Below are 15,480 nucleotides of genomic sequence, written 5' to 3'. Positions count from 1 at the left end.
CAAAAATAAAGACAATTTTCAGAGTCAACTTCCCATATTTAAAGCTACATTCTGCAGCTTCCCCCCACCTCTTTGGGATTCCTTTTACCCTCCCAAAACCAGAGTGGAGTGAGTCTCAGCTTACACTTTGTGGTTTCTCAGCCATTCTAGTGGGCGTAGTATGGGTTGCCGGCGGCCGGGTTCCCGGCGGCCAGCATACCAGTGCCGGGATCCCGACCGCCGGCTTGCCAACAGCGGGGTGAGCGCAAATGAGCCTCTTGCGTGCCATGCTATCTATTCTCCCTCCAGGGGGGGTCGTGGACGCCCAAGAGGGAGAAAAGGTGTCGGTATGCCGGTTGTCAGGATTACAGTGCCGTTATACTGTGCGCCGTGATCCCAACAAACGGTATACTGAATACCACCCATTCTAGCAGGGCTGAATTCCATTATCTTTAATTGTTTGTTTCAAGCTGGCTTAACTAGGATTGTGTGGTTTGACCCCTGCTGTGTTATACACAAACTTCCACCTCTAATGACTGTCCCATACTGGATCCTAGGGCCGATAACAGCTTGTCTCTGAAGTTCTGAGGCTATAAAGAAATACCAGTAAGGCCATTAACTTCCAACCATTTGTCATGCAGAGACATTTATCTTGTATTGATACATCAGGTAATGTGAATAATATACATTTTAATCATGCCCATTCCGATATAAAATTGAGCGTCCCTTACAGAGAGTTTCGCATTTATATAGATATATATCTCCATCTCTGCCACGCTCGTCTTTCTCTCTGTACTCCTCCATCTTTCTCGTTCTTACCCTTTCCCACTTGGATCGCACTCAGGTTTAAAAGCAATTAAAGAATAAACACCCATGTGACAGTCCTGTAAACACAGCTTTATTAGGGGTGAGTGGCCATTACAGTGTACCCAACATGTATTTGTGACAACAAAGCTATGTACTATTCCCCAATAGCATCACATTCCCAGCACTCCAATAGTGCAACCTGTAAAATCATTTACATTATTTACTTTAATAACAAATGTTTTCAATATCTATTTGGGGTTTGGGTGTATATGGAAAATGGTGGACCACATGTCTGTGTCCTGTGGAATTAGTACATGTGTGTACTGGGGAATTAGTACATGTGTGTCCTGTGGAATTAGTACATGTGTGTCCTGTGGAATTAGTACATGTGTGTCCTGTGGAATTAGTACATGTGTGTCCTGGGGAATTAGTACATGTGTGTACTGGGGAATTAGCACATGTGTGTCCTGTGGAATTAGTACATGTGTGTCCTGTGGAATTAGTACATGTGTGTCCTGTGGAATTAGTACATGTGTGTCCTGTGGAATTAGCACATGTGTGTCTTGTGGAATTAGTACATGTGTGTCCTGTGGAATTAGCACATGTGTGTCCTGTGGAATTAGTACATGTGTGTCCTGTGGAATTAGTACATGTGTGTACTGGGGAATTAGTACATGCCTGGGAAGGGTGCGTATGTGATGTATTATCCATGGGGGTAATTCAGACCTGATCGCTAGGCTGCCTATTTGCACAGCAGGAGATCAGGTCCAAACTGCGCATGCAGGCGCGTCGCACGGGTACAAAGCGGATCGCCGCTCAGCGATGGGTTTGTGCGACGGATCCGTTCGCATGGGCGATCGCAAGGAGATTGACAGGAAGAGGGCGTTTGTGGGTGGCAACTGACCGTTTTTAGGGAGTGTCTGGAAAAGCACAGGCGTGTCCAAGCGTTTGCAGGGCGGGTGTCTGACGTCAATTCCGGTCACGGACAGGCTGAAGTGATCGCAGCGGCTGAGTAAGTTCTGGGCTGCGCAGAGACTGCACAAGATCTGTTTGTACCGCTCTGCTACACATGCGATCACACACTTGCAAAGCGAAAATACACTCCCCCTATGGGCAGCGACTATCTGATCGCAGCGCTGCAAAAATCGCTTCCCAGCGATCAGATCTGAAATATGCCCCATGATCGTTTGTTTGGCCCAATGTTGGACATATCGTGGATAAAGCCAGTGAAGTCACACTCATCACCATTCCAGACACTGTGACCGTTGCATCAACCTACACATAATACCATGATAGGTCTAAGTAAGGTCAGATATAAACTGAGCTATGAAAGCTGTTCCGGGGGCATAAGGTGATCTAAAGAGACATGAAGTGAAAGGAATCACCTACCTGTACGTGCCAAGCAACATGGTGCTTCTCTAACAAACATTAACGGTAAAATAAACAGTAACCGCTAATAACAAAGTAAAAGTTTATAGTCTGAAGTTCTGGAAGCAACAAGTAAGCTGCCCCTGTACAGAGCATGCCGTTGTCCTGTGTGGGTGGTGGATCTGCTCCCAGACACTGAGGAGATGTCCAGTATATGATGAAGAAACTCAGAGCAGTGACTGGCGCTGTTGTTGGCAGAGGTTGGTCAGGTCATCACCAGTCGCCTGTCTCCCTAGCTGTGGCATACTGAGTCTGTTTCTGTGGGGAACCACTTTTGTATATGCGTCAGGGTCTGGTATTAGTAACGGCTGAGATCTGTGGATGGTTAGAACATTCGGCTCTTCACTCCCCCGATTTTCCCCCCAAAGTTCCAGCTCAGCAGCAGAAGGGGACATATAGCTATAAGGTCTGTTTGCCCTGCTATTGGCGGATGTGATGGTAATTTTCTGGAAATGGGAAGTGTTATCAGACTTAGAACTGTCCATGATCTCATAGGAATCCCCAATGCAATACGTTTGCATCCGTCTAACTGGGTTTTGGGACTGCTGCCGCTCTTTTGCAAGGGCCATGGCTGTATCAAAGGATACACTGGTGGCATTACGCCAGCTGGAGCGTCGTTTTGGTGTAGAGACCCTGCTGCAGTCTGCTGGACTCTTTTCTGGTTTCTGTGGCTTTGTGGATAATGAGGAGGCAACATGTAGTTTGCTCTTCAGCGCAGGAGGCAGCTTGGCAAACTGTGGTTTTGGTGGTACAATGGGAACAGATTTTGCCTGCTGTATTTTGTTAGTGGTGGAAGCCAGCGACATGCCCACACTTCCATTGGGGTATGTCCCACTAATTACTGTGTTCTGTAATACAGGAGACCTCCTCTGCTCTTCATAGGAATTATTTGGGTCAAATTCTTGTTGTTTCAGGTCAGTGGATCCATCCTGCTGAATAGAATGATCTTTTGGAAGAGGGTTCAAATTCATAATGTCAGATAACCCCAAACTGTTCATCATTTCCTCATCCTCAACAGCTGAAGAAAGAGGAGTCTGAAAGTCATCTCTAAAGCACAGCTGGTTTCCAGAGGAGGATTTATGTTCATCCCAGTTACTTTCTTCATTTCCCCAATGTTCTTCTGCAGCTGTCTCCACCTGGCTTCCTGCAGCGCCATCTATTCTTGAGAGGGATATACCTGGCATATTTACTTTATCATCTGCTTTCTGTTGTCCACTGTGGTCACCAGTATAGAGTATGGGCATGTTTACCAGGCTACCCGGTGGTTCTCCCTCATAATCTACACTCAGCAGTGTGACCTCTTTTTCTGCTAGAATATCCATGGGTTCCCCAATATATGCCATCACACCCTCTGATGTCCCAGATCCTACTGCTGTAACTGCCTCTAAAAAATTGTCAACCCTACTGTAATCTCCATAATCCCCAATTTCTATAGAAACCAAGTTTTTGACAGCAGCCCGAAGCCCCAGATTTTTCTTGCTGCTGCAAAGAACACTACTGTGTGGTTCTTCATGACATGGACTTTGCATGGTAGCCTCCTCCTCTAGATTGTCATCCTTGCAGTTACTACCACCAGCCTGTGGTTCTTCAGGACCTCGACTTTGCCCAGTAGCTTCACTCTCTAGATTGTCATACTTGTAGTAACTCCCACCAGACTGTGGTTCCTCAAGACATGGACTTTCCAGGGTAGCCGCCTCCTCTACATTGTCATCTTTGCAGTAACTACCACCAGCCTGTGGTTCTTCAGGACTTGGACTATCCACAGTTGCCTCATTCTCTAGATTGTCATCCTTGTAGTAACTACCACCACCTTGTGGTTCTTCAAGACATGGACTTTCCACAATAGCCATGTTTTCTGGAGTGTCATCCTTACTGTAGATGTGACCGCCTTCGAATTCCCTGGAACCTACATTTATAATTGTAGCCTCATCATCTAGATGGCCTATCTTTCTGTAAAGAGATCCTATGGTCTGCGATTCACGGACACCGAGGTTCTGTGCATTTACTTCATCATCTGGAACTGTCTGAGGTTTCACGGTACACGATTCATCTTTGTAATCCACGTTTTCTGTGGTAGCTCCAAGGTTGCAGCGCAGAGTGTAATGAACCCCAGCTTCTGGTATGTTATTAGGTGGTCCATACACTGTATACACATCTGTTTGCCTATATGATGCGTCAGAGGGCTGCGGCTCATCGTCATGCCTTACTTTCAGTGGATCTGCATTTGATATACAATATTTCTGGTTCTGAGAACATTTCAATAGATCTTCACTCTCTTGCTGGATCTTGTGATCTTTACCCAATTTGACCTCATCTGAATCAATAACCAAAGGGCTGAGGTCATCGTATGCACTGAGATAAATGTCCTCTAAGCTGTCATGCGTTTCTCTCCACTGCTGCTCAACATCTGGGCATCCTATTGCCATGAAGTACATCTGTTCTGTTTCATCCTCAGTACAAGGGTCGTCCGGTGGAGGTTCCACAGAGAATTCCTCCATCTGACAATAGAAAACAGCACATGTTCAGGATCGAATGCACTTACACATAGATAATATAACACATCTGATACATAGAGCTATATTACACATCCTACACATAGATCTATAATACACGACCTACACACAGATCTATATTACACGTCCTACACATAGATCTATATTACACGTCCTACACATAGATCTATATTACACGCCCTACACATAGATCTATATTACACGTCCTACGCTTAGCTCTATATTACACGTCCTACACATAGCACTATATTACACGTCTTACACATAGATCTATATTACACGCCCTACACATAGATCTATATTACACGTCCTACACATAGATCTATATTACACGTCCTACACATAGATCTATATTACACGTCCTACGCATAGCTCTATATTACACGTCCTACACATAGCACTATATTACACGTCCTACACATAGATCTATATTACACGTCCTACACATAGATCTATATTACACGCCCTACACATAGATCTATATTACACGTCCTACGCATAGCTCTATATTACACGTCCTACACATAGCACTATATTACACGTCTTACACATAGATCTATATTACACGCCCTACACATAGATCTATATTACACGTCCTACACATAGATCTATATTACACGTCCTACACATAGCACTATACTACACGTCCTACACATAGATCTATATTACACGTCCTACACATAGATCTATATTACACATCCTACACATAGATCTATATTACACGTCCTACACATAGTACTATATTACACGTCCTACACATAGATCTATATTACATGTCCTACACATAGTACTATACTACACGTCCTACACATAGATCTATATTACACGTCCTACACATAGCACTATACTACACATCCTACACATAGATCTATATTACACGTCCTACACATAGATCTATATTACACGTCCTACACATAGATCTATATTACACGCCCTACACATAGATCTATATTACACGTCCTACGCATAGCTCTATATTACACGTCCTACACATAGCACTATATTACACGTCTTACACATAGATCTATATTACACGCCCTACACATAGATCTATATTACACGTCTTACACATAGATCTATATTACACGCCCTACACATAGATCTATATTACACATCCTACACATAGATCTATATTACACGTCCTACACATAGCACTATACTACACGTCCTACACATAGATCTATATTACACGTCCTACACATAGATCTATATTACACGTCCTACACATAGATCTATATTACACATCCTACACATAGATCTATATTACACGTCCTACACATAGTACTATATTACACGTCCTACACATAGATCTATATTACATGTCCTACACATAGTACTATATTACACGTCCTACACATAGATCTATATTACACGTCCTACACATAGATCTATATTACACGTCCTACACATAGCACTATATTACACGTCCTACACATAGATCTATATTATACGTCCTACACATAGTACTACATTACACGTCCTACACATAGATCTATATTACACGTCCTACACATAGCACTATATTACACGTCCTACACATAGATCTATATTACACGTCCTACACATAGATCTATATTACACGTCCTACACATAGCACTATATTACACGTTCTACACATAGCACTATATTACACGCCCTACACATAGATCTATATTACACGTCCTACACATAGATCTATATTACACGCCCTACACATAGATCTATATTACACGTCCTACGCATAGCTCTATATTACACGTCCTACACATAGCACTATATTACACGTCCTACACATAGATCTATATTACACGTCCTACACATAGATCTATATATCACACGCCCTACACATAGATCTATATTACACGTCCTACGCATAGCTCTATATTACACGTCCTACACATAGCACTATATTACACGTCTTACACATAGATCTATATTACACGCCCTACACATAGATCTATATTACACGTCCTACACATAGATCTATATTACACGTCCTACACATAGCACTATACTACACGTCCTACACATAGATCTATATTACACGTCCTACACATAGATCTATATTACACATCCTACACATAGATCTATATTACACATCCTACACATAGATCTATATTACACGTCCTACACATAGATCTATATTACATGTCCTACACATAGTACTATACTACACGTCCTACACATAGATCTATATTACACGTCCTACACATAGCACTATACTACACGTCCTACACATAGATCTATATTACACGTCCTACACATAGATCTATATTACACGTCCTACACATAGATCTATATTACACGCCCTACACATAGATCTATATTACACGTCCTACGCATAGCTCTATATTACACGTCCTACACATAGCACTATATTACACGTCTTACACATAGATCTATATTACACGCCCTACACATAGATCTATATTACACGTCCTACACATAGATCTATATTACACGTCCTACACATAGCACTATACTACACGTCCTACACATAGATCTATATTACACGTCCTACACATAGATCTATATTACACGTCCTACACATAGATCTATATTACACATCCTACACATAGATCTATATTACACGTCCTACACATAGTACTATATTACACGTCCTACACATAGATCTATATTACACGTCCTACACATAGTACTATATTACACGTCCTACACATAGATCTATATTACACGTCCTACACATAGATCTATATTACACGTCCTACACATAGATCTATATTACACGTCCTACACATAGCACTATATTACACGTCCTACACATAGATCTATATTACACGTCCTACACATAGTACTATATTACACGTCCTACACATAGATCTATATTACACGTCCTACACATAGCACTATATTACACGTCCTACACATAGATCTATATTACACGTCCTACACATAGATCTATATTACACGTCCTACACATAGCACTATATTACACGTTCTACACATAGCACTATATTACACGCCCTACACATAGATCTATATTACACGTCCTACACATAGATCTATATTACACGCCCTACACCTAGATCTATATTACACGTCCTACGCATAGCTCTATATTACACGTCCTACACATAGATCTATATTATACGTCCTACACATAGTACTATATTACACGTCCTACACATAGATCTATATTACACGTCCTACACATAGCACTATATTACACGTCCTACACATAGATCTATATTACACGTCCTACACATAGATCTATATTACACGTCCTACACATAGCACTATATTACACGTTCTACACATAGCACTATATTACACGCCCTACACATAGATCTATATTACACGTCCTACACATAGATCTATATTACACGCCCTACACATAGATCTATATTACACGTCCTACGCATAGCTCTATATTACACGTCCTACACATAGCACTATATTACACGTCCTACACATAGATCTATATTACACGTCCTACACATAGATTTATATATCACACGCCCTACACATAGATCTATATTACACGTCCTACGCATAGCTCTATATTACACGTCCTACACATAGCACTATATTACACGTCTTACACATAGATCTATATTACACGTCCTACGCATAGCTCTATATTACACGTCCTACACATAGATCTATATTACACGTCCTACACATAGCACTATACTACACGTCCTACACATAGATCTATATTACACGTCCTACACATAGATCTATATTACACGTCCTACACATAGATCTATATTACACATCCTACACATAGATCTATATTACACGTCCTACACATAGATCTATATTACATGTCCTACACATAGTACTATACTACACGTCCTACACATAGATCTATATTACACGTCCTACACATAGCACTATACTACACGTCCTACACATAGATCTATATTACACGTCCTACACATAGATCTATATTACACGTCCTACACATAGATCTATATTACACGCCCTACACATAGATCTATATTACACGTCCTACGCATAGCTCTATATTACACGTCCTACACATAGCACTATATTACACGTCTTACACATAGATCTATATTACACGCCCTACACATAGATCTATATTACACGTCCTACACATAGATCTATATTACACGTCCTACACATAGCACTATACTACACGTCCTACACATAGATCTATATTACACGTCCTACACATAGATCTATATTACACGTCCTACACATAGATCTATATTACACATCCTACACATAGATCTATATTACACGTCCTACACATAGTACTATATTACACGTCCTACACATAGATCTATATTACACGTCCTACACATAGTACTATATTACACGTCCTACACATAGATCTATATTACACGTCCTACACATAGATCTATATTACACGTCCTACACATAGCACTATATTACACGTCCTACACATAGATCTATATTATACGTCCTACACATTAGTACTATATTACACGTCCTACACATAGATCTATATTACACGTCCTACACATAGCACTATATTACACGTCCTACACATAGATCTATATTACACGTCCTACACATAGATCTATATTACACGTCCTACACATAGCACTATATTACACGTTCTACACATAGCACTATATTACACGTCCTACACATAGCACTATATTACACATCCTACACATAGATCTATATTACACGTCCTACACATAGCACTATATTACACGTCCTACACATAGATCTATAATACACGTCCTACACATAGATCTATATTACACGTCCTACACATAGCACTATATTACACGTCCTACACATAGCACTATATTACACGTCCTACACATAGATCTATATTACACGTCCTACACATAGATCTATATTACACGTCCTACACATAGCACTATATTACACGTCCTACACATAGCACTATATTACACGTCCTACACATAGGACTATATTACACGTCTTACACATAGTACTATATTACACGTCCTACACATAGCACTATATTACACGTCCTACACATAGGACTATATTACACGTCCTACACATAGCACTATATTACACATCCTACACATAGATCTATATTACACGTCCTACACATAGATCTATATTACACGTCCTACACATAGCACTATATTACACATCCTACACATAGCACTATATTACACGTCCTACACATAGCACTATATTACACGTCCTACACATAGATATTATAACACGTCCTACACATAGCACTATATTACACGTCCTACACATAGATCTATATTACATGTCCTACACATAGTACTATATTACACGTCCTACACATAGATATTTATTACACGTCCTACACATAGATCTATATTACACGTCCTACACATAGATCTATATTACACGTCCTACACATAGATCTATATTACACGTCCTACACATAGATCTTTATTACACGTCCTACACATAGAGCTATATTACACGTCCTACACATAGATCTATATTACACGTCCTACACAGCGCATTAGACTAGCACTGCCTCATCCAAAACATGCCCACTGTCTGACCCGCAGCCCTAAATGCATGCTGGCCCACAGCCACGTCTGCCTGACCTACTGCCAAAGCCAGACCCGCCTGACCCAGTGCCACGGCCAGACCCGCCTGACCCAGTGCCACGGCCAGACCCGCCTGACCCAGTGCCACGGCCAGACTAGCCTGACCCAGTGCCACAGCCACATCTGCCTGATCCAAGCCACGACCAGATCCGCCTGACCCAGAGCCACAGCCAGACTCACCTGACCCAGTGCCACACCCACGTCTGCCTGACCCAGTGCCACAGCCACGTCTGCCTGACCCAGTGCCACAGCCACATCTGCCTGACCCAGAGCCACAGGCAGACTCACCTGACCCAGTGCCACACCCAAGTCTGCCTGACCCAGTGCCACAGCCACATCTGCCTGACCCAGTACCACAGCCACGTCTGCCTGACCCAGTGCCACAGCCACGTCTGCCTGACCCAGTGCCACAGCCACATCTGCCTGACCCAGTACCACAGCCAGACCCGCCTGACCCAGGGCCACAGCCACATTGCCTGACCCAGTGCCACAGCCACCTCTGCCTGACCCAGTGCCAAAGTCACATCTGCCTGACCCAGTGCCACAGTCACATCTGCCTGACCCAGTGCCACAGTCACATCTGCCTGACCCAGTGCCACAGTCACATCTGCCTGACCCAGTGCCACAGCCACGTCTGCCTGACCCAGTGCCACAGCCACGTCTGCCTGACCCAGTATCACAGCCACGTCTGCCTGACCCAGTGCCACAGCCACGTCTGCCTGACCCAGTGCCACAGTCACATCTGCCTGACCCAGTGCCACAGTCACATCTGCCTGACCCGGTGCCACAGCCACATCTACCTGACCTGGTGCCACAGCCACATCTGCCTGACCCAGTACCACAGCCACATCTGCCTGACCCAGTACCACAGCCACATCTGCCTGACCCAGTGCCACAGTCACATCTGCCTGACCCAGTGCCACAGCCACATCTGCCTGACCTAGTACCACAGCCACATCTGCCTGACCCAGAGCCACAGCCAGAACCGCCTGACCCAGTGCCACAGCCACATCTGCCTGACCCAGTGCCACAGCCACATCTTGCCTGACCCAGTGCCACAGCCAGACCCGCCTGACCCAGTGCCACGGCCAGACCCGCCTGACCCAGTGCCACGGCCAGACTAGCCTGACCCAGTGCCACAGCCACATCTGCCTGATCCAAGCCACGACCAGATCCGCCTGACCCAGAGCCACAGCCAGACTCACCTGACCCAGTGCCACACCCACGTCTGCCTTACCCAGTGCCACAGCCACGTCTGCCTGACCCAGTGCCACAGCCACATCTGCCTGACCCAGAGCCACAGGCAGACTCACCTGACCCAGTGCCACACCCACGTCTGCCTGACCCAGTGCCACAGCCAGACTCGCCTGACCCAGTGCCACAGCCACATCTGCCTGACCCAGTGTCACAGCCACGTCTGCCTGACCCAGTGCCACAGCCACGTCTGCCTGACCCAGTGCCACAGCCACGTCTGCCTGACCCAGTGCCACAGCCACGTCTGCCTGACCCAGTGCCACAGCCACATCTGCCTGACCCAGTGCCACAGTCACATCTGCCTGACCCAGTGCCACAGCCACATCTGCCTGACCTAGTACCACAGCCACATCTGCCTGACCCAGAGCCACAGCCAGAACCGCCTGACCCAGTGCCACAGCCACATCTGCCTGACCCAGTGCCACAGCCACATCTGCCTGACCCAGTGCCACGGCCAGACCCGCCTGACCCAGTGCCACGGCCAGACCCGCCTGACCCAGTGCCACGGCCAGACTAGCCTGACCCAGTGCCACGGCCACATCTGCCTGATCCAAGCCACGACCAGATCCGCCTGACCCAGAGCCACAGCCAGACTCACCTGACCCAGTGCCACACCCACGTCTGCCTGACCCAGTGCCACAGCCACGTCTGCCTGACCCAGTGCCACAGCCACATCTGCCTGACCCAGAGCCACAGGCAGACTCACCTGACCCAGTGCCACACCCACGTCTGCCTGACCCAGTGCCACAGCCAGACTCGCCTGACCCAGTGCAACAGCCACATCTGCCTGACCCAGTGTCACAGCAACGTCTGCCTGACCCAGTGCCACAGCCACGTCTGCCTGACCCAGTGCCACAGCCACGTCTGCCTGACCCAGTGCCACAGCCACGTCTGCCTGACCCAGTGCCACAGCCACATCTGCCTGACCCAGTACCACAGCCAGACCCGCCTGACCCAGGGCCACAGCCACATTGCCTGACCCAGTGCCACAGCCACCTCTGCCTGACCCAGTGCCAAAGTCACATCTGCCTGACCCAGTGCCACAGTCGCATCTGCCTGACCCAGTGCCACAGTCACATCTGCCTGACCCAGTGCCACAGCCACGTCTGCCTGACCCAGTGCCACAGCCACGTCTGCCTGACCCAGTATCACAGCCACGTCTGCCTGACCCAGTGCCACAGCCACGTCTGCCTGACCCAGTGCCACAGTCACATCTGCCTGACCCAGTGCCACAGTCACATCTGCCTGACCCGGTGCCACAGCTACATCTACCTGACCCGGTGCCACAGCCACATCTGCCTGACCCAGTACCACAGCCACATCTGCCTGACCCAGTACCACAGCCACATCTGCCTGACCCAGTGCCACAGTCACATCTGCCTGACCCAGTGCCACAGCCACATCTGCCTGACCTAGTACCACAGCCACATCTGCCTGACCCAGAGCCACAGCCAGAACCGCCTGACCCAGTGCCACAGCCACATCTGCCTGACCCAGTGCCACAGCCACATCTGCCTGACCCAGTGCCACAGCCAGACCCGCCTGACCCAGTGCCACAGCCAGACCCGCCTGACCCAGTGCCAGAGCCACGTCTGCCTGACCCAGTGCCAGAGCCACGTCTGCCTGACCCAGTGCCACAGCCACGTCTGCCTGACCCAGTGCCACAGCCACGTCTGCCTGACCCAGTGCCACAGCCACGTCTGCCTGACCCAGTGCCACAGCCACGTCTGCCTGACCCAGAGCCACAGCCTCGTCTGCCTGACCCAGAGCCACAGCTACGTCTGCCTGACCCAGAGCCACAGCCACATCTGCCTGACCCAGTACCACAGCCACATCTGCCTGACCCAGTGCCACAGCCACATCTGACCCAGAGCCACAGCCACATCTGCCTGACCCAGAGCCACAGCCACATCTGCCTGACCCAGAGCCACAGCCACATCTGCCTGACCCAGAGCCACATCTGCCTGACCCAGTACCACTGCCACATCTGCCTGACCCAGTGCCACAGCAACATCTGCCTGACCCAGTGCCACAGCCACATCTGCCTGACCCAGAGCCACAGCCACATCTGCCTGACCCAGTGCCACAGCCACATCTGCCTGACCCAGAGCCACAGCCACATCTGCCTGACCCAGAGCCACAGCCACATCTGCCTGACCCAGTACCACTGCCACATCTGCCTGACCCAGTACCACTGCCACATCTGCCTGACCCAGTGCCACAGCCACATCTGCCTGACCAAGTACCACAGCCAGACCCGCCTGACCCAGTGCCACAGCCACGTCTGCCTGACCCAGTGCCACAGCCACATCTGCCTGACCCAGAGCCACATCTGCCTGACCCAGTGCCACAGCCAGACCCGCCTGACCCAGTGCCACACCCACGTCTGCCTGACTCAGTGCCACAGCCACGTCTGCTTGACCCAGTGCCACAGCCACGTCTGCTTGACCCAGTGCCACAGCCACGTCTGCTTGACCCAGTGCCACAGCCACGTCTGCTTGACCCAGTGCCACAGCCACATCTGCCTGACCCAGTGCCACCTCCAGACCCAGTACCACAGCCACATCTGCCTGACCCAGAGCCACAGCCAGAACCGCCTGACCCAGTGCCACAGCCACATCTGCCTGACCCAGTGCCACAGTCACATCTACCTGACCAAGTGCCACAGCCAGACCTGCCTGACCCAGTGCTACACCCACGTCTGCCTGACCCAGTGCCACAGCCACGTCTGCCTGACCCAGTGCCACAGCCACGTCTGCCTGACCCAGTGCCACAGCCACATCTGCCTGACCCAGTGCCACAGCCAGACTCGCCTGACCCAGTGCCACACCCACGTCTGCCTGACCCAGTGCCACACCCAAGTCTGCCTGACCCAGTGCCACAGCCACGTCTGCCTGACCCAGTTCCACAACCACATCTGCCTGACCCAGTGCCACAGCCAAATCTGCCTAACCCAGTGTCACAGTCACATCTGCCTGACCCAGTGCCACAGCCACATCTGCCTGACCCGGTGCCACAGTCACATCTGCCTGACCCAGTGCCACAGTCACATCTGTCTGACCCAGAGCCACAGCCACGTCTGCCTGACCCAGTGCCACAGCCACATCTGCCTGACCCAGAGCCACAGCCACATCTGCCTGACCCAGAGCCACAGCCACATCTGCCTGACCCAGTGCCACAGCCAGACTCGCCTGACCCAGTGCCACACCCATGTCTGCCTGCATAGGTGTGCGCAGGGGGGGTGCCTGGTGCGCACAGGCACCCCCTAATGTCCGACAATCCGATCTCACATGCCTGATGCAGCGATCGCCGAGCAGGCTGATTACTGTCCCCTCTGCGCTGCACCCTGTCAATGTTCAAAAACAGTGTGATGTGACGTGATGACATCAGCTGCTCGCACGCCCACCCGTCACACGCCCATCTCGCTCCTTCTATGCTATGCCAACTACAGCCACCGATGAGGAGCAGCATGCAGCCAGCGTTCCTCTTAGGAAGACAAATTCAATACTGGCAGACGGTATGCAGCAGCATTGACACGTCACTCGTTTTTCCGGCAGCAGCAGTACTAGTCTGCGACTGTCAGTGTCAGTGAGTGACTGCAGCTTGCAGGGGGGAGCCAGACCAGGCTGAGGAGGAGCAGTGTAATTGCAGTGAGTGCCATCAGGGGTGTTTGTTTGGTGCACACCACAACATCTGACAATGTATCTGCTTTATTAGGATTGGTACAAGGGTGGATATTTTATATTACGTTGACCGTCAATAGATGGTGCTAGACACGCCCAAAAGGCGGTGCTAGACACACCCCTCCAACAGTGCACCCCCTAATAAAATGTGCTGCGCGCGCCTATGGTCACCACCCGCTGCGCCCTCCACCCGGTCTGGCCGCCAGCTGTCTGGACACCTGAGATTTATTTGCATGGGTGCAGCATCACTGACAAAATCCTCTTCCCGACTCTGCCTAACTGCGCGATGTGACATGATGATGT

General features: G+C 48.1%; 1 protein-coding gene across 2 annotated transcripts in view; it reads right to left on the bottom strand.

Annotated features, from left to right (window-relative positions):
* Positions 1-855: 855 nt before the first annotated feature.
* Positions 856-15,480, bottom strand: part of ARHGAP30 (Rho GTPase activating protein 30) — a 94,788-nt gene continuing 80,163 nt past the window's right edge. For both annotated transcript variants that reach the window (XM_063948718.1, XM_063948719.1), the window contains exon 12: positions 856-4,712. In XM_063948718.1, the coding sequence (XP_063804788.1) occupies positions 2,382-4,712 (2,331 nt within the window). In that variant the 3' untranslated portion in view covers positions 856-2,381. The remainder of the gene's footprint in view (positions 4,713-15,480) is intronic.

This window comes from Pseudophryne corroboree (assembly GCF_028390025.1).
Source record: "Pseudophryne corroboree isolate aPseCor3 chromosome 12 unlocalized genomic scaffold, aPseCor3.hap2 SUPER_12_unloc_2, whole genome shotgun sequence".
Taxonomy (NCBI): Eukaryota; Metazoa; Chordata; class Amphibia; order Anura; family Myobatrachidae; genus Pseudophryne; species Pseudophryne corroboree.
The sequence above is the reverse complement of the archived record's forward strand: the minus strand, read 5'-3'. Positions and strand labels throughout refer to the sequence as shown.